A 27,275-nucleotide genomic window follows, 5' to 3' on the forward strand; every position below is an offset into this window, starting at 1 on the left:
ATATTGTGTTGCCATCTCTTCCAGTATATTGGCAGGAAATGGAAAGAACAGCAGAAAGATAAAGCCCATCTGGCCACTGTGTTAATGTTAGCCTTCCTCCGGTCCTGCCACCAGACTTCCAAATGACTCTTACCTTTTCTCATATGTGCCCCTTACGAGTCTGGTTTCCTTTCCATAATTACTCATGCCTTGTCCTATTTTTCCTTTCTGCTTTACTATGGAACACTGCCTGTTACAGTGGTTTTACTAATATGCTTATCTACTACTGCTGAATAACCACATCCAAAGAAAACAGTGGATGTCACGATGAAATTTATTTTAACTTCTTTAGTTACAGATGTATTTCTTTTGCTTTTGAATATTAACTATCCCTGACGAGCAGTTTCTCTTTGTTGATTTCATGCAATCTAAATTAGCAGCAGCCATGACACGACTAGCCTATTTAGGTTGGGGCAGGTCTTAAAATAAGATTTTTTTTCCTCCCATCAATGGTGCAATTTTTATCTCTCTGGTGACTCCCACTATATGTTTGGGAAGTGTGGCCCACAACGTGGTTTCAAGTCTCAGGAAAAACACCTCAACATTTTAAGTAAGTACTGTCGTAATAATAAATATACACAGGGTTATACGGAGGATTTCATAATAAATACTGCATCAGTGCCATACATAATAAAACATGGCGCTAATAAAAAGATACCAAAATGAACCTCAATAAATTCTGCAACACTGAACATTACCACTCACTAATTACATATAAGGTGGCAATCTCTTTATCCCAGAGAACACTAAACAGAAATTAGAAAATAAAAAACTATCCTTAACAAATGGCAAGAGTTCTGTGTCTAGTGGCTGTAACAAGGCCTGAGCTCCTCTCTGGCTCTCTGATCTGGGTCCTGCCCTGTGAAACATTTTTCAATGACTTGAATGTCACTCAAAGTGTTAATCATGGGGGGTCCAAAAATAGCCTAAAGAACTGAGAGATACAGGCTATGTCTGACACTGAAGTCTTGCACGGAAGATCCAAAAAAATTATCTGGAGAAATACAGAACAAGGGAAGTGTGGCTTAACATCAGCACATGTGAAAGCGACTTTAGGATTTTAGATGATTCAGTATGACTCAACTGCATGTGGCTGCCAAAAAAGCAACTTCAAACTTGGGCTGTCTTAAGAGAAACAGAGCACGCAGAGGAGGGCAGAAGATGCCGCTCACACCTGAAATACTCTGTTCAGTGCTAGGGGTCACACTCTGAAAGGGCCAAAACAGAGTATGTTTGGGTTTCAGATCAGAGGGCTGGGAGAGGCAAAATCACTTTATATGAGGAACTAAGACTGTTTTGTCTAGAGAAGAGCCTGTTCTACAATTTTTAAATGAGTATATATGACTTTTATGATCAGATTAAAAGACAGTTCCATTCTGGATAAAAAATATGTAAATAATGCCCAACGTCAAAGAGGATATTATGAAACTAACGTTTGGACACTGCTGGTTTTACTACAAATTGGTTTATTAAATCTTTTGGAAAACAATCCTGCCATATGTTATGACAGCTGCGAAACTGTTGTTATAGTAGCTTTATAGACAAACTATGGTAGATTCATAAGATGGAATATAGATTAGCAACACAGAAGAACAAACTACTGATATAACCACACAGATGAATCAAAAAGACACATACGCCCCAATATTCACTGCAGCATGATTTACAATAGCCAGGATACAGAAGCAACCTCAATGTCCATCAACGGATGAATGGATAAAGATGTGGTACATATATACAATGCAACATTATTCAGCCGTAAAAAAGAACAAAATTGGATCATTTGTAGTGAGGTGGATGGACTCAGAGTCTGTCATACAGAGTGAATTAAGTCAGAAAGAGAAAAACAGGTATCATATATTAACACATATATGTGGAATCTAGAAAAATGGTACAGATGAAGCTATTTGCAGGGCAGGAACAGAGACTCGCAGACATAGAGAATGGACGTGTGGACACGTGGTGGGGGATGAATTGGGAGATTGGGACTGACATATATACACCGCCATGTGTAAAACAGATAGCTAGTGGGAACCTGCTGTATAGCGCAGGGAGCTCAGCTCAGTGCTCTGTGGTGACCTAGATGGGTAGGATGGGGGGTGGGGTGGGAAAGAGCTCCAAGAGGAGGGGATATATGTATACATATAGTTGATTCACTTTGTTGTACAGCAGGAACACAATATTGTAAAGCAACTACACCCCAATTAAAACAAAAATCAAATGCATTAAGTGAAACAAGCCAGACTCAAAAGGCTGCATACCATATTATTCCATTTAAACAATATTCTAGAAAAGGCAAAACTACAGGGACAGATCAACGGTAGTCAGAGGCTGAGGTGAAGGGTGAAACTGACTGCAAAGTGACATGGGAGGAGTTTGGGAGAAGGATAAAGCTATTTTATATCTTGATGGTTAGGGTGGTTACACAGCTATACAGATACATCAACACTCACAGAACTGTACATTAAAGTTGGTAAATTTGGTCCTTTCTAGGTGGCGCAGTGGTTAAGAATCCGCCTGCCAATGCAGGTGACATGGGTTCGATCCTTGCCCCAGGAAGATACCACATGCCAGGGAGCAACTAAGCCCGTGCACCACATCTACAGAGCCTGCACTCTAGAGCCCATGAGCCACAACTATTGAGCCCATATGCCACAACTAGTGAAGTCCATGTGCCTAGAGCCCATGCTCTGCAACAAGAGAAGCCACTGCAGTGAGGAGCCCACACACCACAATGAAGAGCAGCCCCCGCTCTCTGCAACTAAAGAAAGCCCATGTGCAGCAACGAAGACCCAACACAGCCAATAAATAAATAAATAAGTAAATAAATTTATTTTTTTTAAAAAGTGGGTAAATTTTACTGAATTTAAATTACATCTTAACTTAAAAAAAAGAAAAAGGGAAAAAAAGAAAATCTTGAAGGCAGCCATAAAGAAAGAAATACATTATATACAGAGGAACAAAGATAAGAATTATCTTTTAAAAATTAAGAATAAAGACTTCTGGGGACTTCTCTGGTGGCGCAGTGGGTAAGACTCCATGCTGTCAATGCAGGGGGCCCGGGTTCAATCCCTGGTCAGGGAACTAAATCCCACATGCATGTCACAACTAAGAGTTTGCATGTCACAACTAAGGAGCCAGCAAGCTGCAACTAAGGAGACTACCTGCCACAACTAAGACCTAGCGCAACTAAACAAACAAATAAATTAAAATCTTTCTTTAAAAAAAAGTAAAAAGACTTTTTCAGGCCAACAAAAACTGAAAGAATACATTTCTAACAGATCCATACTACAATAAATCCTAAAGGAAGTTCTTCAGGCAAAAGGAACATGACATCAAACAGAAACTTGGATCAATATAAAGAAATGAAGATCTCTAGAAATGGCTGAAATGAAGGTAAATATGAAATATCTTTTTTCTTATTTTTACTAGCTCTCAATAATGATTGTCTAAAGCAGGGGGTCAATAAAGTAGGGCTCAAGGGCCAAATCGCACCCACTTCCTGTTTTTGTAAGTAAAGTTATATTGGAACACAGTAACACCCATTCTTTTATGTATTGTCTATGGCTGCTTTCATGACAGAGTTGAGTAGTTGAGACAAAGACCAGATGGCCTACAATGCCTAAAATACTTACTATCAGGCCCTCTACAGAAAAAGTTTGCCACCCTTGGTCTAAAACAAAAATAGCAGTGTATTGTGGGTTTATAGCATATGTAAAAGAAAAATGTATAACAACAATAGTACAAAATATGAAGAGGAAATTGAAGTATAAATACCTTCCTGTGATAAAAACTCTATACTATAGGTGAAGTGGTGGTTAATTAAAGACGTGCATTACACACCCTAGGGCAACCACATAAAGTTTTTAAGATTTAAACAATATGCCAAGAGTGGAAATAAAAATTGGATCATAACAAGATTTGATTAATGCTAAAGCACATAGAAAAAGAGGGAAAAAAAGATTAAAGAACAGGTGGAATAAACAGAAAACAGAAAGGTGGAAGAGTTCAATCCAACCATGCTGAAATTATATCGAATGTAAGAAGGCTAAAGATATTATTTAAAAGACAGATTTTTCAATATGAATAAAAAAGCAAGATTCAACTATATTCTGGTTACGAGAAATGCATTTTATATATAAACACAGAGTTAGAATAAAAGCAAATGAATGGGCTAAGTATGACTTCTAAGTGAAGTGATCAACAAATCTTCTCCACAAAAAGCAACTATAAAGCTGGACAAATTTAAAAAAAAAAACACCAAAAAAACAAGTTTGAAGCTTGAGAAATCAACCAAAGGCATACAATAATCTGAGAAGCATTTATGCCTAAAAGCAGATGAACCTGGATAAGATCAGTGGCAATCTACGGCATTCTAACCTGGGGCTTCTCCTATCCCTCCTGCCTCAGTTGAAGCAGATGCTGTGCCAGAATGGGGCAGGCTGTGAGAATAAGCAACTTTTCTGTTGCTGTAGAAAGAGGTTCACTTGATCTGGAGCAGAGGGTAACACCCATGCCCAGCAATAATGTCAGTGGAATTGACTATCTCAGAGATGGGCACATGGGAAGCGCTAAAAGTTCTACTAGCACAAGGTTGTCGTCATGGTTGAGGCAAGTTTATTCCTGGCTGAGGCTGCATGGGTTTATAGCAAAGACCCAAGATGGTCCAACCAGTCACACACTCCTGGCTGAAAGTGAGGCTGTGTGCATGCCAAGAAGAGAGGTGAAAGGACCCAGTGAAATGTAAAAGATGGGAAAGACTTGAAAATGGCTTGAACTCTGAATATGCTACTTACCCACACAGATCCACTGACAGATGACAGAAACCTTACTGGATCAAGGTGGTTGAATATAATCTCTGTTCAATCACTGGCTGACTAGCAAGCCATAGAAACATAAGGACAACCCTGGGAAAGCAGACTTAAAAATAAAAACAAGCTTAAAAAGGAGCAGAGTCATCAATGGCCACAAATTACAGGGAAGAGAGACTTTATAGGTTTAGCCAGCACATTATTAAACAAAGAAACAATGAAAAAACAAAAAGTAGCAATAGGATATGTTAATTAGATTGAATGTGGTGATTATTTCACAATGACTATGTACATCAAATTGAATCGTACACTTTAAATACATACAATATTTAATTGTCAAATATGCCTCAATTAAAAAAAAAACAAAAATTTTGAGATCAGAATCCAGAGCTGCTTTAATATATTATCAAAAATGTCCAGTTCTCACAAAAAATTATAAGACATAAAAAGAAACAGAGAAGTGTGACTCATACTGAAGAAAAGAAGCAGCCAACAGAAACTGTTTCCAAGTATTCCAGAGACTAGATATAGCAAATATTTCAAAGCAGTAAATATATATAATTTCAGATAACTAAAGGAAATTTAAAAAAAAAGTATGGCAACAATGAATATACAAATAGGGATTGTCCATAAGGAGAGAGAAATCCTGGAGTTGAAAAGTAAGATAGTCGAAATGAAAAATTCCCTAGAGCAGTTTTTAACAACAGTTTTGAGATGGCAGGAGAAAGAATCAATAAACCTGAAAACAGAAATTATTCAATCTTAATAACAGAGAAAGAATACTGAACAAACCTACCAACATATACACAATGGAAATCCCAAGAGAGGAGAGAGAAGCTTACCAAATTTGATGAAAATATTAACCACACATTCAAGAAGCTTAATGAACTCAAAGTAGGACAAATACAAAAAGATCAACACCTAGTTATACAACAAACTGTTTTAGGCTAAAGTCAAAGAGAAAATCTTGAAAACATCAAGAAAAAAGTGACTTATCCAAAACAATGGAGGCCAGAAGAAAGTTGAATGACATACACAAAGTACTGGGGAAAAAAAATTTTTTTCAACCAAGAATTTCATATCCAGCAAAAATGATATCTTTCAAAAATGAAAATAAAATAAAGACATTTCCAGATAAACAAAAACAGAAAATTCATTGCTAGTAGACCTATATTACAAGAAATACCCATGGAAGTCTCTTCAGGGTGAAAGAAAGTGACAACAGCTGATGACTTGAAGCCACAAGAAGAAATGAGAAACACCAAAAACAGTAAATATGTGCGTTAACACAAAAGATTCTATACATATGTTTTTACTCATTTATTCTCCTAACTTCCTTGAAAGATATAAACATTTTAAAAGTAATAAATATAATACTGCATTTGGGGGTTTATAATATATATAAATATATTTATGTTTTTAATATGTTATATCATAGAGATTATATATAATAGCAGAAAGAAGAACTAGAGAGTGGAGCTACATTAGCACAAAGCTACATATTTTACCAGAATTCAGTATTAATCTGAAGGAGAATCTGGTAATTTAAGATGCATATGTAATCCCTAGAGCAACCACTAAGAAAACAACTCCAAGATACATACAGTTAAAAAAAAAATCAACAGAAGGGTTAGAATAGTACACTAAAAATATTTATTTAATAGAAAAGGTGGCAGTCAAGGAGAAAACAAAGGAACAAAATAGACAAGAATAGAACACACGAAAAGAAATGGCAAAAAGACAAATGCAAATCCAAAAAGGCAGAGGGTCAGACTGGATAAAACAGCAAGATCCAACTACATGCTTTCTATAAGAGACACACCTCAGATTCAAAGACACAAATGAGCTGAAAGTAAAAGGATGAAAAAGATATATACTATACAAAGAACTATAAAAGAGAGTGGCTGTATTAGTACCAGATAAAATAGGCTTTAACACAAAAAGTATTATTAGAGAAAAAGGACATTTCATAATGAGTGATTACATCAGTAAGATATAACTATAAATGTATTCACACCTAACAATATAGCCTCAAAACAAATGAAGGAAAAACTGACAGAATTGGAAGGAACAATAGACAATTCAACAGTAACAGATAATTAATTTAGTACCTCACTCTCAATAATTGATAAAACTAAACAGAAAATCAATAAGGATATAGAAGACTTGAACACAATCAACCAACTTGATATAACTTCAGCCAATGACTGCAGAGTACCCACTCTTTAGAAGTGCACATGGTTTACACCTTTCACAAACATTAACTCAAAATGGATCAAAGACCTAAACATAAAACATAAAACTAAAAAACTCCTAGACAATCACAAGAGAAATTCTAGGTTTTGTTGGGCCTAGTGATGACTAAAGCAGCACTCAGAGGAAAATTTATGGCTTTTAAATGTCTATTTCAGAAAAAAAGAAAGATGTAAAATCAATAAACTAAACTTATACCTCAACAAACTAGAAAGAGAAGTGCAAATTAAACCCAAACCAAGCAGGAGAAAAGATAATAATAAAGATTAGAGCAGAAAGCAATAAAACAGAAAACAGGAAAACAATAGAGAACATCAATGACACAAGACTTGGTTCACTGAATAAATCAACAAAACTGACACATCTGTAGCCAGAAGGACCAAGGAGAAAGGAGAAAAGACTCAAATGATCAAAATCAGGAATGGAAGAGGAACATCACTATTGACCTTACAGAAATTTGGATTAAGAGGGATTATGAAAAACCTTATGCCAACAAATTAGATAATAAGTGAAATAAATTCCTAGAAAGACAACAATTACTAAAACTGACTCAAGAAGAAATAGAAAATCTGAATAGACCTATACCAAGTAAAGAAAATCTCAGGCCCAGTGGCTTCACTGTGAATTACATCAAATATTTAAACATAAAATAGGGATCTCCTTGGTGGTCCAGTGGTAAAGAATTTGCCTTGCAATGCAGGGGATGCTGGTTCAATCCCTGGTCAGGGAAGTGGGATTCCACGGGCCTCGGGGCAACTAAGCCCACATGCCTCAACCTGAGAGCCCATGCGCTCTGGAGCCCATGCCACAACTAGAGAGAAGCCAGTGCACCACAAACAAAAAGCCCGCACTCCACAATGAAGAGCCCCCGCGCTGCAATAAAAGATCCCACATGCCAACAAAGATCCCATGTGCTGCAACTAAGACCTGATACCAAAAAATAATTAATAAAAAAAAATTTCTTTAAAGATAAAATACTGATCCTTCACAAACTCTTACAGAAAAGAAAGGAGGAAATACTTCCCAACTGATTTCATGAATCCAGTATTCCCTCATACCAAAGGAATCACCAGAGGAAAAAAAAGAAAAAAAGAAAAAAACCCTACAAACTCTCTTATTTATGACAGGTCACAAAGGTCTGATATCTAGATATATGCATGCAGACTTTCCTTTTATTCTACACATTTAAAGTACAGGAGCATAGGACTTCCCTGGCGGTGCAGTGGTTAAGACTCTGTGTTTCCCCTGCAGGGAGCACGGGTTTGATCCCTGGTTGGGGAACTGGGATCCCGCATGCCGTGTGGCATCGCCAGGGGGAAAAAAAAAAAGGATTCATTAAAGTACAGGAGCATAAATATTTTAAAGTATACTTTATTGATAATTTAAATTTTTTTCCAAGGTTATAAGTATATACAAAATTCTTATACTGATTTTAGAACTTAATTATACGCAATACCTCTACAAACACAAGATGTTCTTCCGCTGCTGTTTTCTGTGTCCACAGGTAATCTGGGTAAAGATGATGAAATATATAAGAAAGCTCATAGGCAGAATTCTGTAGGAAATCATTTTTTATTGAAATACGGGGTATGGGTTGATGGCAAAGACCTGGGAAGCCTCATTAGATTACCGTGAACATTCTGAAAAGGGAGCTGAGGGTATTAAACTACAGTTTGAAGAGCCAAAATTCAGTGGCCTTAAAGGCCAAGACACTGGAAAATAAAATAAAATTTATTTTATTAGCTACAGTATGTCTAGAGATGTTAAAATGGACACACGGTCTTCAGAAGTTCTACTTCCCTGGCTTCAAGGGAACTCACTCTTGCCTTAAGCCATCCTAGTAGATGTCCATCCTAAAAGTTCTACAAAGTAGGGGACTGTAAAACTTTTCTTCTAACATCTGACCTCAGTAGAACGCCTCGTTCACATATGGAACTGCAGTCTTTTCTGAGCCATTGCTATATTTTTAAACTTTTAATTTTGAAAATAACTTTAAGAAAAGTTGCATAAAGTAGAGGATTCCTATATGCCCTTCACCAGCTTCCCCTGATACTAATATAGTACACAACCATAGTACAATGATCAAAACCAGGAAATTAACAGCAGTATAATGCAATCAACTAAACTACACACCTTACTCAAATTCCTTTTATTTTTAAATTTTTATCTATTTTTTAAACTATTTTCCTTTTCCGTTCTAGGATCCAATTTGGGACCCCACATTATAGGTCTCCTCAGTCTCCTCCAATCTATGACAATTCTTCAGTCACTCTTCGTCCTTCATGACTTTGACTCTTATGAAGACCAGCAGTCATTTTGTCCCTAACATTTTTTCTGATTTAACAGTATTATTATTGGGACTTCCTAGGTGGCGCAGTGGTTAAGAATCTGCCTGTCAATGCAGGGGTTTGATCCCTGCCCCACGAAGATATCACATGCCACAGCGCAACTAAGCCCATGCGCCACGACTATTGAGCCTGCACTCTAGAGCCCGTGTGCTGCAACTGCTGAAGCCTGCGTGCCTATAGAGCCCATGCTCTGCAACAAGAGAAGCCACCACAATGAGGAGACCATGCACCACAATGAAGAGTAGCCCCTGCTTGCTGCAACTAGAGAAAGCCTGTGTGCAGCAACGAAGACGCAACACAAGCCGATTAATAAATAAATTTATAAGAAAATAATAACAATATTAACAAGGATCGTTTATTGAGGGTTTACTAAGTACCAGGCACAATGCTGAGCCCTCTGTCTATATTATCTCTTTTAAAATAGAAGTGTTTTTAATAGACTTTAGAAGAGAAGCACTTTAAAATCAAAGAGTAATCATCTTTAACTCACCTTTCTTCAAACACTAGTGTTTTGTAAATTATAAAACATTGCCAAACATATTATTTCCCTACCCCAATATCCTTTAATGTCCCCTACCCCCCTAAAAAATATTAAGTCCAATATTAAGTCTTAAATTCAGAGCCCTTGAGTTGTTAATCCTTCTGAATCTTTACTGCCCACATTTTCCTCCCCTTGAACCCTGGCTCACTGCTTTCTTCATGTGTACCTGCACTCCCTTTGTATCTCTAAATACGCCTTCTTGACGACACCTTTCATCTCTGCCCCTAGCTCCCAAGAGCTACTGATCCTCTGGAATCCCACAGAATTTAATGACTGCAGTACTCATTCGGTACATATACACTACCCTGCACTGTGAGCATGTTTTTGTAGATTGTCTCCCAAATGAGACTTTTTGAGAGGAGGACTTGTGGCCTTTTTTCCCTTTGACATCTCCTACACTACCCTCATGCGTAATAACATGTACTGACTGCCTGCCAAGTGCCAAGCTTTGTGGTAGCCCCTGGGAAATTAGAAAGATGATTAAGACACAACCCCAATTCTTCAGAAATTTCTGATGTAATAAATACTTCTTTGAGTACAGTGGCAGACTGAAAATAGTTTCTCTCCAAAAAATTAAAGTCACTGAACGTTTCCTGTGGTAGTAAATATTTTCCTTTTCTGTCCTGATAAGCACTAAAATAACTAATTATAGATTACTCATGTGTCACAGAACATGTATATTTTCCAACCAGCTTGTGCTTGAAGCAAGCTGTCACCTGGTTTTATGAGAAATCCAGATGGTACAGAGTAAACTTAATTAACCAAAGGCTTTTTGCAAATATTGCCACAGGTTGTATAGCAAGTTTCAACCAGCTTACCAACTGTTTTAGTCTAGTGACATCTAGTGGCAACACTGTTAAACACAGCACCGCTATAAATTAAACTACACTAAAGGGAGGCCATCTTATGAAAACAAGTGGCAAAATATGCGAAAGAACTATGGTATTTACTAGCATTAAAAAATGTTTTAGGGCTTCCCTGGTTGCGCAGTGGTTAAGAATCTGCCTGCCAATGCAGGGGACACGGGTTCGAGCCCTGGTCTGGGAAGATCCCACACGCGGAAGAGCTACTAAGCCTGTGCGCCGCAACTACCGAGCCTGGTCTCTAGAGCCCATGAGCCACAACTATTGAGCCCACGTGCCACAGCTACTGAAGCCCTCAAGCCTAGAGCCTGTGCTTCACAACAAGAGAAGCCACCAGTGAGAAGCCCATACACTGCAATGAAGAATAGCCCCCACTCTCCGCAACTAGAGAAAGCCCGCATGCAGCAACGAAGACCCAACGCAGCCAATATGATAAAAATAAATAAATAAAATTAAAAAAAAAAAAACCATGTTTTAATGTCTCTTTGGCCTATATAAAACTGTTAGCTCCTCTCATTGGGGGTTATCTTTTTTTTTTTCCTCCTCTTGTAGCTGGTAAATATTAATCTTGATATAAGACTTATTGAAATAAAAGATACTGGTATTTTAATTATAAGTGAGAGAAAAGCCCTCAATTAAAAAGACTGAATGAAGAACCAAGTAACCCCCAATGGTGGTAAGTCTGATCCAAAAATCTGGCAAATCAAAACTGCATTTTTGTTTCCATATATTTGTTTAATGACAATTCCATATGTCAGTAAACTTTTGTTAATGATTTTCATCTGCTCATATAATGCAAATAATTATCCATCCAAACTTATTCTTTAAATAATTAATGCAAATAATTATCCATCCAAACTTTATTCTTTTGCATTCAATTGGCTTTTTGTGAAACTGGATTTTGGTGGGAAAAACACAAACATTATCAAAAACCTGTGACTTTTAACACATTCCTCTACAAATAATGAATTCCCAATGAGTCTAAAACTTAACATATAGGCATTAACTGTGAATCATAGTTTTAATAACTGAGTTCATCCAAAAATTGTAGACCCTAATCATATATTGCAGGATACCCTTTTGATAACCACATCTCTTTAAAAAATTTTTTTCTAGAAAAATGACATAACAGTTCTGTAATTTCAGGTAAGATTCAAGTTCATAAACTTCTGGCTCTGTTTTCCAAAGTGTGGCCCATGAACCCATTTCAGGACCACCTGGAATGCTAGTCCAACATACAGATGGATACCTTGCAAATAAATGATACTGAGTCAGACTCTCTGACTTTGGGGCCCTATAATCAGCTTTATTACGCATAATAAAGTTTTGGAAATAATTACTATCAAGACCACAAATATAAATTCTTATAAATTGTTCTGATTCTAGTCAGCATCTCCTGCCTCTTTCAGACAGAATAAGTTGTTCCATACTTTAGGTTCTCTGATGGATTAGACTTTATTTACAGCAGTTACCATGCTGGGTCATAATTTGTCTGTTAACAATATAGTTTCCCTCTCTAGACTGTGAACTCTTCATGGGAAGGAGTAATGTTTTTTGCTTTTGTGTCTCTAGCCCAATGATATCAGATGAATAGCAAGAGGCACAGACACACCTCTGAGATTTCATGGAAAGAAACAAGAATGGATGCAGGCACAGAGATTTACTGGAGTGAGGAACACAGTCAGGCTGCTCTTGCAAACCTTCCCCATTGGTTCAGAGAGACTGTTCTCCTGGTGCATCCCACTCTTCTCAGTAAGACTAGAGGAAAATGTACTCTTAGGGTCAACCCTGGGTTTAGAGGTCACCATTACGCCATTCAGAGAAGACTGTGGCTCTGATTAAGACCCACTTCCTCGTCCCCTCTGTCACACCACTTTCCAATGCAGAGGCAAGGCCTCAGAGCCGGCAGAAGCAGGAGTCTGGTAAATGCCAGGACCTTCTTCCTTTATTGTATGTATCTGGCTAATAGGTGAGCAGTGAGAAAGGTACGAATATCTGGTCGTTTGAAACCCAGCTCCCTCATGTTCTTTCCCATCAACCTTTCCCATGAATTCATCCTTTTCCCACTTCATCCTCGAGCACTCATTCTCAATGTTCCATGTGATCTGAGAGCTTTCGCTGCTGTTCTGTGAGATTTTGCTCCACCAAGGAAAGCCCCAGGCTCTTTTTAATTGTCAAAATCTCCTTCACAGGCATCATGTTCTTAACAACCAAGCACAGACCTCCCAACAGCGCTGCTTAGTATCACTGAGGCTTTTACACTATGTTTGCTCTCCCTTGTTGGTAACAAAGGCAGTCTCCTCCTCAGGCAGCAAGACAGTCTTATGTCGTATCCAAGGTCAGTAACAAAAATGATCGGTTGGTTGCAAAGAAAGTCATACATGTACTCACCTCCATGTCCCAGTGCGCGTGCGCATATATTCATTGCCAGGAGTGAATAATTATTTTATAACTTTTATATATATAAAACATCAATATTGCATTTCTCTTGTGCATATTTCATTTCTATTGAATGACATAAAACAGTGGGATTCATTAAAAAATATAAGTGGTTGAATTTTAAGTAAGAAATCTATAGGGTTTGTTTAGCCTCTGGGAATCTAATTTGCATCAAATCTACATTTTGCTTTTGCCTCTGTCCTGGCTGTTTATTGCTACTTTCTAATTTTTCCTATTCTCTTAAGTGTGTTACATTTCAAAATAAGTTGCTACTTCAGAGACTGCTATGAAAAAAAGAAATTCTTTTGGCTTAAAATAAAAGAGTAACTTTACTAATGTAATGTATTTGGCATTCCTATGGAGCATAAATTATACTCTGGGGTATTTACCCAAAAGGGTTAACACCAAAGAAAGAATCTGCTTGCTTATTAAAAATGCACACATTACCTCAGTCATCCGAATAGCCCCAAACTCGCCCAGCCACTGCCTCTGCAGATCACCCACCAGCATTAGCATTACATCATATGACATTATAGAACAATAGTGAACTCTGTGTAGTACTTGAATATATTGTTTTGAAAAAATACACTGTCATTAACTTGAATAAAAGCTTTCTGAAATCAGACCTGGGGGGTACAGCCCTCACTGTGTGGCCCTTTTACGACTTTGAGAAACAGCCTCATCCTGAGCCAGTAAAGGGGGAAAAGAGATTAGAGTACAAAGGCAACAGTGATGAGGGGTCCCTGCCCAGCCCAGCAGGCAGATGCAGGGCTTTAAATTACCAGGCGGAACAGTGTCAAAGCAGGAGGCTCTGTAACAAAGGCGGCACCTGAAAATCCAAACCAGCTGACACCCATCACCCTATTTCCCACTAAAGCCTTGTGATCTTTACCACGGGCTTCGCTAGAACTGGAAACTGAGTCTTCCTTTTTTAAATCAACGTATAATTGACATATAATACTATATTCGTTTCCACTGTATAAGATGATTTGATATTTTTATACATCACCAAAAGATCACCATGATAAATCTAGTTACCATCTGTTACCACAGAAAATTATTACAACATTACCAATTATATTCCTGATTCTGTACTTTATACCCCTGCGACCCATCTATTTTATAACTGCAAGTTTGTACCTCTTCATCTCCCTCGCCGATTTCCCTCATCTGCAACTGTCCTCCCCTCTGGCAACCACCAGTTTGTTCTCTGTATATAGGAGTCTGAAACTGAGTCTTACTCTATGTACAAAATAGTTAAAACTCGATGTCCTGATGCCACCTTGAGATGGGCTATCACTTACAGCCATGTGACTTTAGGCAATGAATGGAAGCTCTCTGAGCCTCAATGTTTGAATCTAGAAACTGGAAAGAATAATAGGTATGCAGAGCACAGGAGGTGAGGATTAGCTACTATTACTATCATGACTGTACTTATCATTTCCACCTAACTGTCCCCCCTGCCCACCTTTTCTAATCACTGTCCACGATGCTTCTTCTTCACAAGGGAAACGCGAACATCAACTTAGCTGCTCACTGGCTTTTCTTGTTCCCTGCAGCCTGGCCACTGCCTCTTGTCGCCACCTCTATTTTCCCATCGCTCTCATCAGGTGATTTCTCTACCTTCCTTAGCCAAATCCCAGGACTCCTCTCAACTACAGGCTGTTTCTCGCGAGCGTTCCTCTCTCCTGCACCTATTCTCAATATTCTCAACCAAGGTTCAAAGAGGTGAAAAACAAAGGCAAGGCAATGTGGCCAGGTGGTAGCCAAGTCCCTATTAAAACCCAGGTGGTGGAACCCTCGTAAACTGTTGGTGGGAGTATAAATTGGTGCAGCCACTGTGGAAAACAGTGTGGAGGTCCCTTAAGAAAATAAAAATAGTACCATACGATCCAGTAACACCACAACTGTGCATATATCCAGAAAAAAAGAAAACACTCTTTTAAAAAGATACATGTACCCCAATGTTCTTAGCAGCAGTATTTACAATTGCCAAGATATGGAAGCAACCCAAGTGCCCGTCAACAGATTATCAGATTAAGAAGATGTGGTAATATATTGATATATACAATGGAATACTACTTGGAAAAGAATGAAATACTGCCATTTGCAGCAATGTGGATGGACCTGGAGAATATCATGCTTAGTGAAAGAAGTCAGACAGAGAAAGACAAATACTGTGTGATATCACATACATGCAGAGTCTAAAAAATAATACCAATCCATGTATATGCAAAACAGAAACAGACTCACAGATATAGAAAACAAACTTGAGGTTACCAAAGGGAAGAGGAAGTGGGGAGAGACAAATTAGAGGCTTGGGATTAACAGATACAAACTACTATATATACAGTAGATAAGCAACAAGGATACGCTGCATAGCACAGGGAATCACACCCATTATCTCAGAATAAGCTATAACGGAATATAGTGCGCAAAAGACTGAATCACTATGCTGTACACCTGAAACTAACACAATATTGTCCATCATATATGCTTCCAAAAAAATAAATAAATAAAATCCAGGTAGCAACGCACTCAAGTCCAGCTGTGTTTCATTAACTGCACCACACTAATTACTCACTCTCAGGGTTCCCAGTGACAACGTTAAATCTGAGATTGGCTTCTCTTAATTCCAAACCTTCTCCCAGATGTTTCCCCTACTAGTTAACGTCTCATAAAATATGGATAACTTAAAATGCTTAAAACACTAATTCCATAAAATTATTAAATATATCTCAAAGTTCTGGGGTTATTTTTTTAGTTTCTGTTTGTTTTCAGTATTTCCCAAAAGTGGGGACAAAAACAGATCTCACAGGCCTCAGCCAGGACTGGAAGACTTTGGGAGGAGAGTGGACAGAGCTAAGAGGAAGCAGAGGCATGAAGACTGTGACAGTGAGCAGCAGTACAGGCAACTCCACAAGGGACGGAGGACAGAAGACAAGTGTCCGCCTCCAAGTTTCTAAAGATAAAGGTGTGTCTTTTAAATTGGATGGCATGATATATGAAAATGGAATGTTCATTAATGTTGGCTTCTCTGGAGAATCACACTATTCCTCAAAATAACAGAACCTAATGAGAAGATGGGTAACGGGATGAAATGTATTGTGTGGCGTAAGAACCAGGAGAGTTTACCAAAGTCTAACATTGAGGCCTGTGGGGAAAGATCGAACGCTCGTATTTCCTCACCTGTAAAGCAGACGAAGTACTGGGGAAAACGAGATGGTATATGGATCATCTACGGAGCACCATTTGGTTTTACGTTTGTTTTCTAAGTACAGCATGGAATAGTGTAACTAGTAGAAGATTTGACATCAGTGATAAAGGTTCAAGTTCAACCTCCATCTGCCAGCTGTCTGCTCTGGCACAACCATTCAAACATAGTTAATGATGTAAGAACTAAAGGGATAATGTATATGTGTGTGTGTAGGGGACAGAACCTTTTAATACAAATAGCTCTATAAATGTAATATGTTTTATATTATATTGTACCACGTTAAATAAACCAGGGTAGGTCAACTAAATCATTTATATTTCCTAATCTTTTTGGGGGAGAGGGAGACAAAAAGAGCAATTTTTACAGCAGAAACCCCATTTGGTTAATATAAAATCAATGCCACTACTTAATAGAGATATGAAAATAATAAAATATAGTAATACATGTTAATAAAAATTCAAACACGAACACCCTGTCAAACAAAACAGTTACCAGGATTAATTACAAGTATATCAGTGATCATGGAGATTTTCTCTATGGAGTGAACTAGTCAACACATAGTCCAGATCACAAATAAGAATGAAAATATTTTTTGTGGAAATATGACAGGTAAGCCAACTTCACCATCATTCATTCATTTACTCAGTCCCTACTTTATACCAGGCTCTATTCCAAGTGCTGAGGATTCAACAGTGCACAATACACAGAAAGCTCCTGCCATCATGGAGTTCACATTCTAGCAGAGAAATACAGAGAGTAAACAAATAAGTAAACTATGCAGTAGGTCAAGGGTGATTATGTGCTCCAGAGAAAAACAGGCAGGGTAAAGGGCTACAATTCTAAATAGGGCAGTCAAGAAAGGCTTCACCAAAAAGATGCCATTTTAGCAAAGATCTAAAGGAGATGTGTAAGGCACAGAGATATCAAGGGAGAATTGTGGGGCTATGCACACCTTTCCAGCAAGTCCAGATAAGATAAAATGCAATCCCTGGAAATAGTTTCTATCCTCTTAAATTTACTGAGGCTTGCTTTGTGTCCCAGCATGTGATCACAAAGCAAGCCTAGAGAATGTTCTGTGTGCGCTTGAAAAGAATGTGTAATCTGGTGTTTTGGATGTAGTGTCCTGTATATATCAATTAAGTGTAACTGTTCTTTTGTGTCATTTAGGATCTCTGTTGCCTTAATGATTTTCTGCCTGCAAGATCTGTCCATTGATGTCAGTGGGGAGCTACTATATTCAATGTCTTGTAATAATAACTTATAACAGAAAAAAATCTGAAAAAGAATATATATAATGTATATATATCACTTTGCTTTGTATATATAACATATATGTGTTAAAGTTACTCATGAAACTAACATAATGTTGTAAATCAACTATACTTCAATAAAATTTTTTTTTAAATGCAAGCCCTTACCTTTCAAAAGCGGCTGGAAGGTTGGAATCTCTTGCAATTTGATGACATCGGGATCATTGCTGACGTTCCGTGAGGCCTGGGAGCCCTGGGCTACAACCACAATATCATCCATCTTGGCTCTATGCTTAGCTGGAGAAGGGGCCACTGAAAATAAATTTACACTGCTCAGGAGTTGCACGTTATTTAGCCACCTCTGTCTCACCAAAGCTGTTTTCACTGTGGTCATTAAAAAGGATATTTTTTACACAAAAAAAATGCTAATGGCAGTTATCCTGCATGGGGGCTGGGGTAGGGGAGATGAAATACAGAGGACCTCTATGTTGTATGGTATTAAAAAAAAAAAACTTCAAACTTTACAGGAACATATACCATCTATGAAACTGCTTTTGTAATTAAAAGTTTATTATTCAACACAAAATAATAAGCAGATTGTTTTTAATTTTTGCTTCTTTGATCCTCTTGACATTTGTCCCTATTTCCCATGAGGAAATAAGGGTATTAAAATTTAGCTGTGACTTGCCCAAGGTCAACAGTGCTAGAAATAGAGTTCAGAAGGGAACTGGAGGGAAATGGATTGTTGGTATACATGGCCCATCCCTGTGACACTGGGGTTGCAAAGCTGTGTAGCCACCCTATCACAGCAAGCCTGGCGTGTTGAATAGATCCTAGTCAAGGGGAAAAGTCCTGGTTCTCAACCCTAGATGATGGCTCCAGCATCCTCACCCTAAAGTCACAGGGCAGAAAGAACCAGCAGGTCCACTGCAGGCTGAGGCAAAATAAAGAAATTTCAAGGACTGCTAAAGAGGCAGGTCAATTTCAGGTTCCTAGGAGAACATAATCCATTCAGAGGGAAGTGATTCAAACTATCAAGGCCTTCCCAGACCAAGACATCATCTGCTCCCAAACATCTTCTGGTTGGGGCAAGAACGAATTCTTACTGTTTTACACTCTAGAAGGTAGTATTTGCAGGCTCATCATAATCGTGCCTCAAAGGTTGATCCAGATATGCCACAGAACTGCCCTGCCTCCTGGAGGCTGAAGTCTCTTGAGGCTTGGCATTCACTCTTTTAGAATCTTGGTTACTTTCCTTGCTCTTCAAGAAATCTCTCTTAGCCTCTTTTGGTAATTTACCTAATGTTCCACAAATCCCAAAGTGGAAATCTCTCCTGCTACAAAGGAAGTGATTCCTGCTTCCCCAGACTCCAGAGGAAAATGGACTTTATTAGATTCCAGCTAGCCTCTACTACCTGTCTGTAAAATGGGGCTACTGTGAGAATTAAACATGAACACATGTGACGCACTTAGCACAGTGGAATAGGCAAATTCTAACCTATGCTATTGGGCAGTACTACCGGTTATGCTACAGTATTGGTTAGAGCCCATGCTGTTGGTTTGTGGGTGAGCAAGCACATTGAAAAGATCCACACTTCTTCCCACAAAATATGCTTCTGGCCTGACACAGACAAGAAAGTTAGGGGTAACAATTATTACTGCATTTGGTGTAACAGATACTATATTCTGCATCTTCCAAAGAAATAAAAAATGTAGCAGTAGATTCTGCTCATCATTAAAAGTTGTCTCAGTCTAGCCCCCAGAATGGTCTGAACTAGTCTTGAAGGACACATTTCAGTGTGTCCTAGATCTGTTAGCTTCTACATTTCTGAATTACAGATCCTATCAAGAACAGAGCAGTCCTACGACCAGGGCTCTTTTTAGACCCTAGATATAAGCCAACCTGGATTAACATCTCTGGAGCTTATCCAGGGCAGTCCCAGTGGTCCTAGGGTTCAGTGGATAACAAAACCAAACTAAACAAACACAAAAAAGGAGCAAATGAGCCTCAATTAAACATCAGCTGTTCTATTTATTGAGTGCTCAACTATATTACAGGAACAATAATCCTCCCATTCCTACATCAAACTCGAAAAGAAATCTAAAAAATATGGACGGGGAAGAATAGGGAAAAACACCAGAACTCACCCTCCTGGCCAGCTTCTCTATTAGAAAGGAAGCCGAGACACCTCCCAATGGGAAGATGCAATTTCTGGACACGTTCGCCCCCAAGGGTTCAAAGCGATTATACACCTGTCACACATCCCTTCTGAAAAGGAATCTCTAGGATGCATTTTTAAGAAGGAATCTGTTCTTTGAGGTCCTATGACCCTTCACTGTGCGACCCCAAATCTCACCCTGTCAGTCATGAACACTAAAGCCAAATATCAATCAGGTCGTCTTTCAAAGAGTAGGCGGCAGCTGAAACAGCTGTTTCGAAAATAAAGAATGGGCTCGGGCGCCCCCGCTACCTTAGCTTGCAATCACAGGCACTCACTTCCATCAGGGGAATCAAGGCTAGGACAGATGGTGACTTTTTTCTTTCTTTCTTTTTTAAGAAAAAAGCATCGTGAGGGCTTTCTGTGCGTTCCTGTCCGCCGGTCCCAGTCACCAGCAGGCTGGGAGGCAGTCCGCCCTGCAAGCAGACAGGGCTGGCTGGAGGAGGGTGGAGGTTAGCACACCGACCTGAAGAGTTCAGATCGTTGGGTCGGCTCTCGGCCTCGGAGCTCTGCTCACTGCCCATGGTGCCGGCAGCGGTGGCAGCGGAGGAAAGGCGGAACGGGCGGCGGCCGCTCGGGCGGCGGGGCGACAGGGAAGGGGCCGGGGACCGGGCTGCGGAGGCTACACCGGCTGCGGTGCGGGGATGGCGCGCCCACCCCACGCGGGGGCGCGGGCGGCGGGGGATGGAGAGGCCCTACTCGGGGACGGACGTGCACGGAGCCGCGGCGGGGCCACGCCGCTCGCCCGCCTGCTTTAGGGAAACCCAAGGCAAGGAGGCGGGGAAACGCCCGGCACTTGCCGCGCCTGCGGCCCGCGGGCGGCGCCGCTATCACTCACTCGCTCGTGCGCCGCAGGTTCGCTCCTTCCGGGACGCGGATTGGCGGCGCAGGCTGCTCGTGGCCGTCAGTTCCGGGTTAGAAGGCCCCCCCCGCCCCCGGAGCGAGGGAGGGCGGGGAGACTCGCCCTGGCTGCTCCGGCGGCGCAGCCTTAAAGGGCCCGATCACCTCAAAGCCAGAAACGCCCCAAAGCGTGAGCTGTTTCTTGTTGTAATGTGGCGCGTCACCTTTAAGCATCACACTAGCGCCAAGCATCACGCTAGTGCCGCACACTAGGCACTTTATCCCTACCGTTAGACCTTTATTAATAGCTTTAGGGGGTGTTTATTTTTGTGTGTTGTCTTTTGGTATTTATTTTTGGATTTTTAAAATTGAAATATAATTGACATAATGTATTCATTTCAGGTGTACAACATAATGATACGATATTTCTTATATATTGCAAATTTTTTAACCCTGTTTTACAGATGGGGAAAGAGAGGTGCCAGGTAGATTTAGGGTTGCAATCCACAACTGTCTGGATGCCAAGCACCTGCTTCACTTCCCAAAGCTGGGAGTTTGGCAGTGGACGACCATACGAAAAAATACTAGATGGTGAAAGAAGGAGCTGGAAATGAGAGAAAAATGAATAGAAAATACTGATTCATGTGTTAGGGGGTTTGTGCCTCTTCAAAGGAAAGTGGATGTCCCAAGTCTCGTCAGTTTCTGGGGACCTTGATAATTATTCACGTGGCATTCTGAAACTAGAAAAGGCAAGAAAGAAGTACAGGTAACGCAGCATAGAAATTGCTGATTTTGGCAGGTCAAGGACTAGACCTAGCAATGCATTCCCACTAAGGGGTTGGGTGGCTCTGGGGTTCTCAGAACTTTGCAACTCATTTTATATTGTTTCGTGAAATTTCCAGCAAATGCCCTGAGAGTCTCAAATTGATGAAATGATTTTTAAGTCCCTTCTACTCTACCGTATCACAGACGTTTCTCCTATTTTAACTCATTTAATTTTCACAGCAACCCTGACGCCCATAAACAGGTAACTTCCTCATGGTTACTGGGTAGTAAGTGTGAAACTAGGATTTAGGACTCTCTGGTTACAGATCTCATGCTCTTTCCTCTGGTCACCATTACAATACAGTTGTCCCTGAGTATGCACCGGGATTGGTTCCCGGACCCCAGCGGATACCAAAATCCATGGATGCTCAAGTCCCCTACAGTTGACCACTCTGATTTCAAAGGGGAGGAAACCTTGGGTATGGAGGGCCCACTGTACCATGAGAAAAGTGGAAATGAATGTAAATTCAGTATTTTGTGGGAATGTGAAAATAGAACTAAAAACTGCCAGAGAGTTCAAAAGAGTCTCCTAAAAGACTACATTCTTGCAGATTACATAAACCACCACGCTGATGAGACTGGGAAGGGCTCACTAAGCAATGTGTCCATTCCCTCTTGGGGAGCACTTTGGATCGTCTCTGGGACAGTGCCCACTTTGGGGACTAGTGAGAGAAGAAGTAAAAGTGGGGAGAGAAAGTTATATTCTGACTTTTGTTCCCCCTCTTCCACCCCAAAGTATATTTTTTTGTGTTCCCTACCTTAATCTATACTGATGGATGGTAGTTTTTATGCTTCCCTTGGGATAAACATTTCATTCTAAAAGGAATATTCTGTCCACCAACTGATGAATAGATAAATATATCATCCTATTCTCTACTGGCCAAAAAGGTCTCTGCTGAGAAATTGGCTGACAACCTGTGTATGGTAGATTTTTTTTCCTCTTGATGCTTTTAAAATTCTCTCTTTGTTTCTGATTCTAGAAAATTTTATAATTTTTCTTGGAAAAGAATGTTTTAGATTGAGATTTTGAGGTGAGCTATTAGTTTCATGAACTTGTATGTCCAAATCTCTCCCCAGGTTTGGAAAGTACTCAGCTTTAATTTCTTTAAATAAACTTTTTACCCCATCTCCTGCTCTTCTCCTTCTGAGACTTCAGTGATATGTACATTGTTTTTCTTGCAGTGTCCTATAAGTCCCATAGGTTTTCTTCATTCTTTTTTCTTTTTTGCTTTTCTATTTGGCAATTTCAGCTCATCTAGTGGTCTTCTAGATCACTGATTCCTTCTGCTTGGTCAAGTCTGCCATTGAAGCTCACTTGTTGAATTCTTTAGTTCAGTCATATCCTTCCCCTTCAAGGTTACTGTTTGTTTGTTTGTTTGTTTGTTTGTTTGTTTGTTTTTTAATGTGTTCTATCTCTTCATTCTTCATTGAACTCATTTTTTTCTTGTATTGTTTTCCTGATAGGGCTAGAGTGTCTGTGTTCTTCTCAAGCACTCTGAGCATCTTTAGAACAATTATTTTGAATTCTGCATCAGGCAATTCCTGGATCTCCATTTCTTTGGTGCCAGTTACTGGAGGTTTACTATATTCCATTAGTGCAGGGGTCCCCAACTCCCAGGCTGCAGACCAGTAAGGGTCCTTGGCCTGTTAGGCACCAGGCTGCACAGCAGGACGTAAGCAGCCAGCAAGCGCAGCTCCATCTGCCGCTCCCCACTGCTGGCATCATCCCCTGAGCCACCCCCCCCCCCCCCCCCCCCGGCATTGCTCACATTACCCACTCACGCTACCGCCTGAACCATCCGCCCCCGCCCCGCTCCATGTAAAAACTGTCTTCCACAAAACCAGTCCCTGGTGCCAAAAAGGTTGGGGACTGCGGCTTTAGTGGTTCCCTGATTCTTTGTGATTTCTGTAACCTTGCATAAGTGTCTGCGCATTTGAAGAAGCAGTCACCTCCTGCAGGCTTTATGAGCTCACTTTGGTAAAGGAAGATTTTTACTTGCAGGTGGGGACATGCTGGAGCATGCTGTGACCCCAGGTCTAGTGGTGCAGGGTGCCAGGTGCAGGGGCCTGGGGTGGCACAGGGTTCAGGGGAACAGAATATCTTCTAACTCAGGCCGCTGGAGTCTACAGTGTCAACAACTGTGACCCTTGGCAAGCACTGCAAGGTGTTTATAGTGGCTGTAAAGGCTACTGGGGTCTCAGCAGAACCTCCAGATTCAGTGACTAGAAACCAGACAGGTAGGCGTGGTGGCCGATGCAGCGGTGAGGCACAGTTTCAGCTGGGGGAGTGGGGGGCAGCTGCGGGTGCCTGTGGAGAGGCAGGAGCTGGTTACCAACACACAAATAGCAGTGGGGGCCAGGGCAGGCAGAAAGGGTCAGTGCCAACTAAATCTCGTTGGCAGCTGCAGGGCCCTGGCTGTTGGTAGGCACTGCTTTAGCTGCCAGGTCTCACCATGGGTATACCGCAGGGGAGGCCAGTGACAGGGGTCTTGCCAGTGGCATGCAGATGCACAGCTAGAGGGGCTAGCTGCAGGTGAGTGCAGCGGTACAGGCCAGTGACAGAAGGGCCTGATCTGGGCCCACAAGCAGCCGCGGAGGCCCTGGCTGTTGGCATGCCCTTCTGTGGCTGCACAGTCTGCCCCAGGCATGTGCATTGCAGTGGAGGCCAGTGACAGGCATCACACTGTTGGCATTGCAAGTTTACAGCTAGAGGGGCTGGTCCAGATTGTGCACAAGGTAGTGGAAGTCAACCACAGAGGTCTCGACTGGCATCTTGCATTCATGCAGCTACAGAGGCCTAGGCTGGCTGCCAGTGTGGTTCGAGGCTCCAGGGGGACATGGGGGCAGGGGAGGGAGCAGAGTGGAACAAAGGCAGCTGTCATCAGTGGATGTGAATACCTGTGGGGTGAAAACTGGTGAAGTCTACAGGGGGATCTGAGGTGGATGTGCTGGTCATTGGTTTCTTCTGGTGATGAAAGCTGCTGGGGTTTTCTGCAAAGCAGGTCACTGGAACTGTGATACCTTCCACTGCATAACTGCTATTAGAAGTTCCTGCTTTTCTCCCTTGCTGCTAGCCGTCTCTATGTGACTTAGCTTTGCAGGTCTGGGTAGGGTGGAAACCCAACTTGGACCATCATGCAGTGCCCTGAAAGGCTGGGGAAGCTGGGTCCTCACCCCACTCCTTTCCAGCAAGGGGAACCCTTTCTAGCTGGCAAGTTCCCTCTTGGTGCTGAGCAGTGCTGGTTAGGAGGATGGGATGATGTGGGGAAAATGAAGCTGTCCTCCTTCTGGCCTTATGGGGTTATTTTCAAATTTTTTGTTCTACTGGGTTGCTGAAGTTTCTTAAGTGGACTCCAGAGCTCTCCCAGACCTGTTTTTGTTTGTAGATAGCTGTCTAACTTTTAATCTTTGTAGGGGGACAGAGGCTGGAGCCTCCTATGTTGCCAATTTTTTTCAATGAAAGAATAAATAAAATGTGGTGTATCTATTTAGTAGGGTATTATTTTGCCAAAAAAAAAGGAATGAAGTACTAATACATGCTAGAACACGGATAAACATTGAAAACATGTGAAACAAGCCCATCATGAAAGACACTATTGTAGGTTGCATTTTCATGAAACGTCCACAAGAGGCACTATAGACACAAAAATAAGTAAGTGGTTGCCTAAGGGTGAAGAGGAGTGGGAGAGGCAGAGGGGATATGGGGTGTGACTGTTAACTGGTGTCAGGGTTTCTTTTTGGGGATGATGAAAATGTTCTAAAATTTATTGTGGTGGGAATTCCCTGGTGGTCCAGTGGTTAGGACTCCTCCCTTCCACCACAGGGGGCATGGGTTCTGTCCCTGGTTGGGGAAGTAAGATCCCACGTGCCATGTGGCACGGCCAAAAAAGAAAAAAGAAAAGGAAGCTAAAATTTATTGTGATGATGGTTGCACAACTCTGTGAATATATTAAAAATCGCTGAATTTCACACGAGGCAAATTGTATAGTATGTGAACTATATCTCAATAAAGCTGTTACTCAGAAAAAGGATATTGGAAGATAAAATGCCTTCATTCATTGACTCATTGTTTATTGGGAGCCTATAATTTGCCAGGCACTTGCTGGAGGCTAGGGAAGAAATATCCAGCAAGACTCAGTCTCCCTATCCTTAGGAAGCTTACAGTCTGGTGGCAAGAAAATTAAATGGTCATTTTTTTTTCTGGCCGAGGGATGCAGGATCTTAGTTCCACAACCAGGGATCAAACCCATGCCACCTGCAGTGGAAGTGCAGAGCCTTAACCACTGAACTGGCAGGGAAGTCCCTAAATGGGCATTTATAACACAAGGATTCTGCTGGAGAAGGAAGGTGGCTTCATTTTGCCCACATTGTAGTCCCCATGCACCACCCGCCCCCTCCAGCCAGCACTGCTCAGCACCTAGAGGGAACTTGCCAGCGAGAAACAGTCCCTCTTGCAATGGTACACATGAACCTATTTACAAAACAGAAATAAAGTCACACATGTAGGAAACAAACTTTGGTTATCAAGGGGGAAGGCGGGGGAGGGATAATTGGGAGATTGGGACTGACATATACACACTACTATATATAAAATAGATAGCTAATAAGAACCTGCTGTATAGCACAGGGAACTCTACTCAATACTCTGTAATGGCCTATAGGGGAAAAGAATCAAAAAAAGAGTAGATATATGTTTATGTATAACTGATTCACTTTGCTGTACAGCAGAAACTAACACAACATTGTAAATCAACTATACTCCTGTAAAAGTTAATAGGGAGAAAGAAAAGAAGGAAGAAGGAAAGAAAGGAAGAAAGAAAGAGTTCCCCTTAGTAGAAAGAAGGAGTGGGATGAGGAACCAGCTTCCCCAGCCTTTCAGGGTACCTCTGGAGGGGCTTTAGAGGTAGGACGCATGTGAGATGGATGCCTGTAGCACCCCAAAAATCACTTCTACATGAATAGTAACCTATGTGGCTTATATACACAGTAATTAAGAATTAAATAGCCTTCTCATGTTTATAAAGCACTTTCATATATACTGTCCCTGTATGACCTGCCTACAAAGTAAATAACTCTGTCGTAATTTTACCTAAAGGTGAAGGGGTTTATTCCTGATCACACAGCTAGTAAGTGACAAAACCAGGATTCAAGTTTTCTAAAACTCATTATGCCTCTATCTACTCCAGACTAGCTCCTCCTCCTGTGTCTCTATTTTGCTGGGCATTCCATCCATCCAGTCTCCCAAGCCGGAAATCTGGTTAGCCTCACCACCACATCCAACTCAGCACCACGTCTGGAGAGCCTCTCTCCTTAATTTTTCTTCTGTCTCCGTGCACATTTCAGGGCCTCCTCACTTCTCTCATTCCTAGGAAAACAGAAGCCTCTGGCCTCACCTCCTTCAATGCATCTTTCTTGTGGCTGGCATGGAGAATTTTCTGGAATATTAATCAGGACTCTGGACCCATCAATGCCCTGCTAAAAACCTTCAATAATTCACCATGGCTTCAAGATAAAGTTTAAAATTTAGCATATGAGAATTTTCTTGCTCTGACTCCAGCCTCTCTCTCTACCCCTTTTTATACAGGCAAAGTTCGTCCCAGTCAGGATGAAATTCCCTGAATAGTCATGCT

At 40.8% G+C, this 27,275-nt stretch overlaps 1 protein-coding gene across 3 annotated transcripts in view; it reads right to left on the bottom strand.

Moving 5' to 3' along the window:
• BORCS5 (BLOC-1 related complex subunit 5) overlaps positions 1–20,882 on the bottom strand; it is a 74,245-nt gene extending 53,363 nt beyond the window's left edge. The window contains exons 1-2 of one of the 3 annotated variants that reach the window (XM_057702280.1): positions 20,819–20,882; positions 17,930–18,073 (exon numbers count right to left, since the gene is read on the bottom strand). In XM_057702280.1, the coding sequence (XP_057558263.1) occupies positions 17,930–18,073; position 20,819 (145 nt within the window). In that variant the 5' untranslated portion in view covers positions 20,820–20,882. Of the gene's footprint in view, positions 1–17,929; positions 18,074–20,258; positions 20,400–20,446 lie in introns of those variants that run through there. The other 2 variants (XM_057702279.1, XM_057702281.1) reach the window with 2 other exon arrangements.
• Between the last annotated feature and the right edge of the window lie 6,393 nt (positions 20,883–27,275).

Source organism: Hippopotamus amphibius, chromosome 12 (genome assembly GCF_030028045.1).
Source record: "Hippopotamus amphibius kiboko isolate mHipAmp2 chromosome 12, mHipAmp2.hap2, whole genome shotgun sequence".
Taxonomy (NCBI): Eukaryota; Metazoa; Chordata; class Mammalia; order Artiodactyla; family Hippopotamidae; genus Hippopotamus; species Hippopotamus amphibius.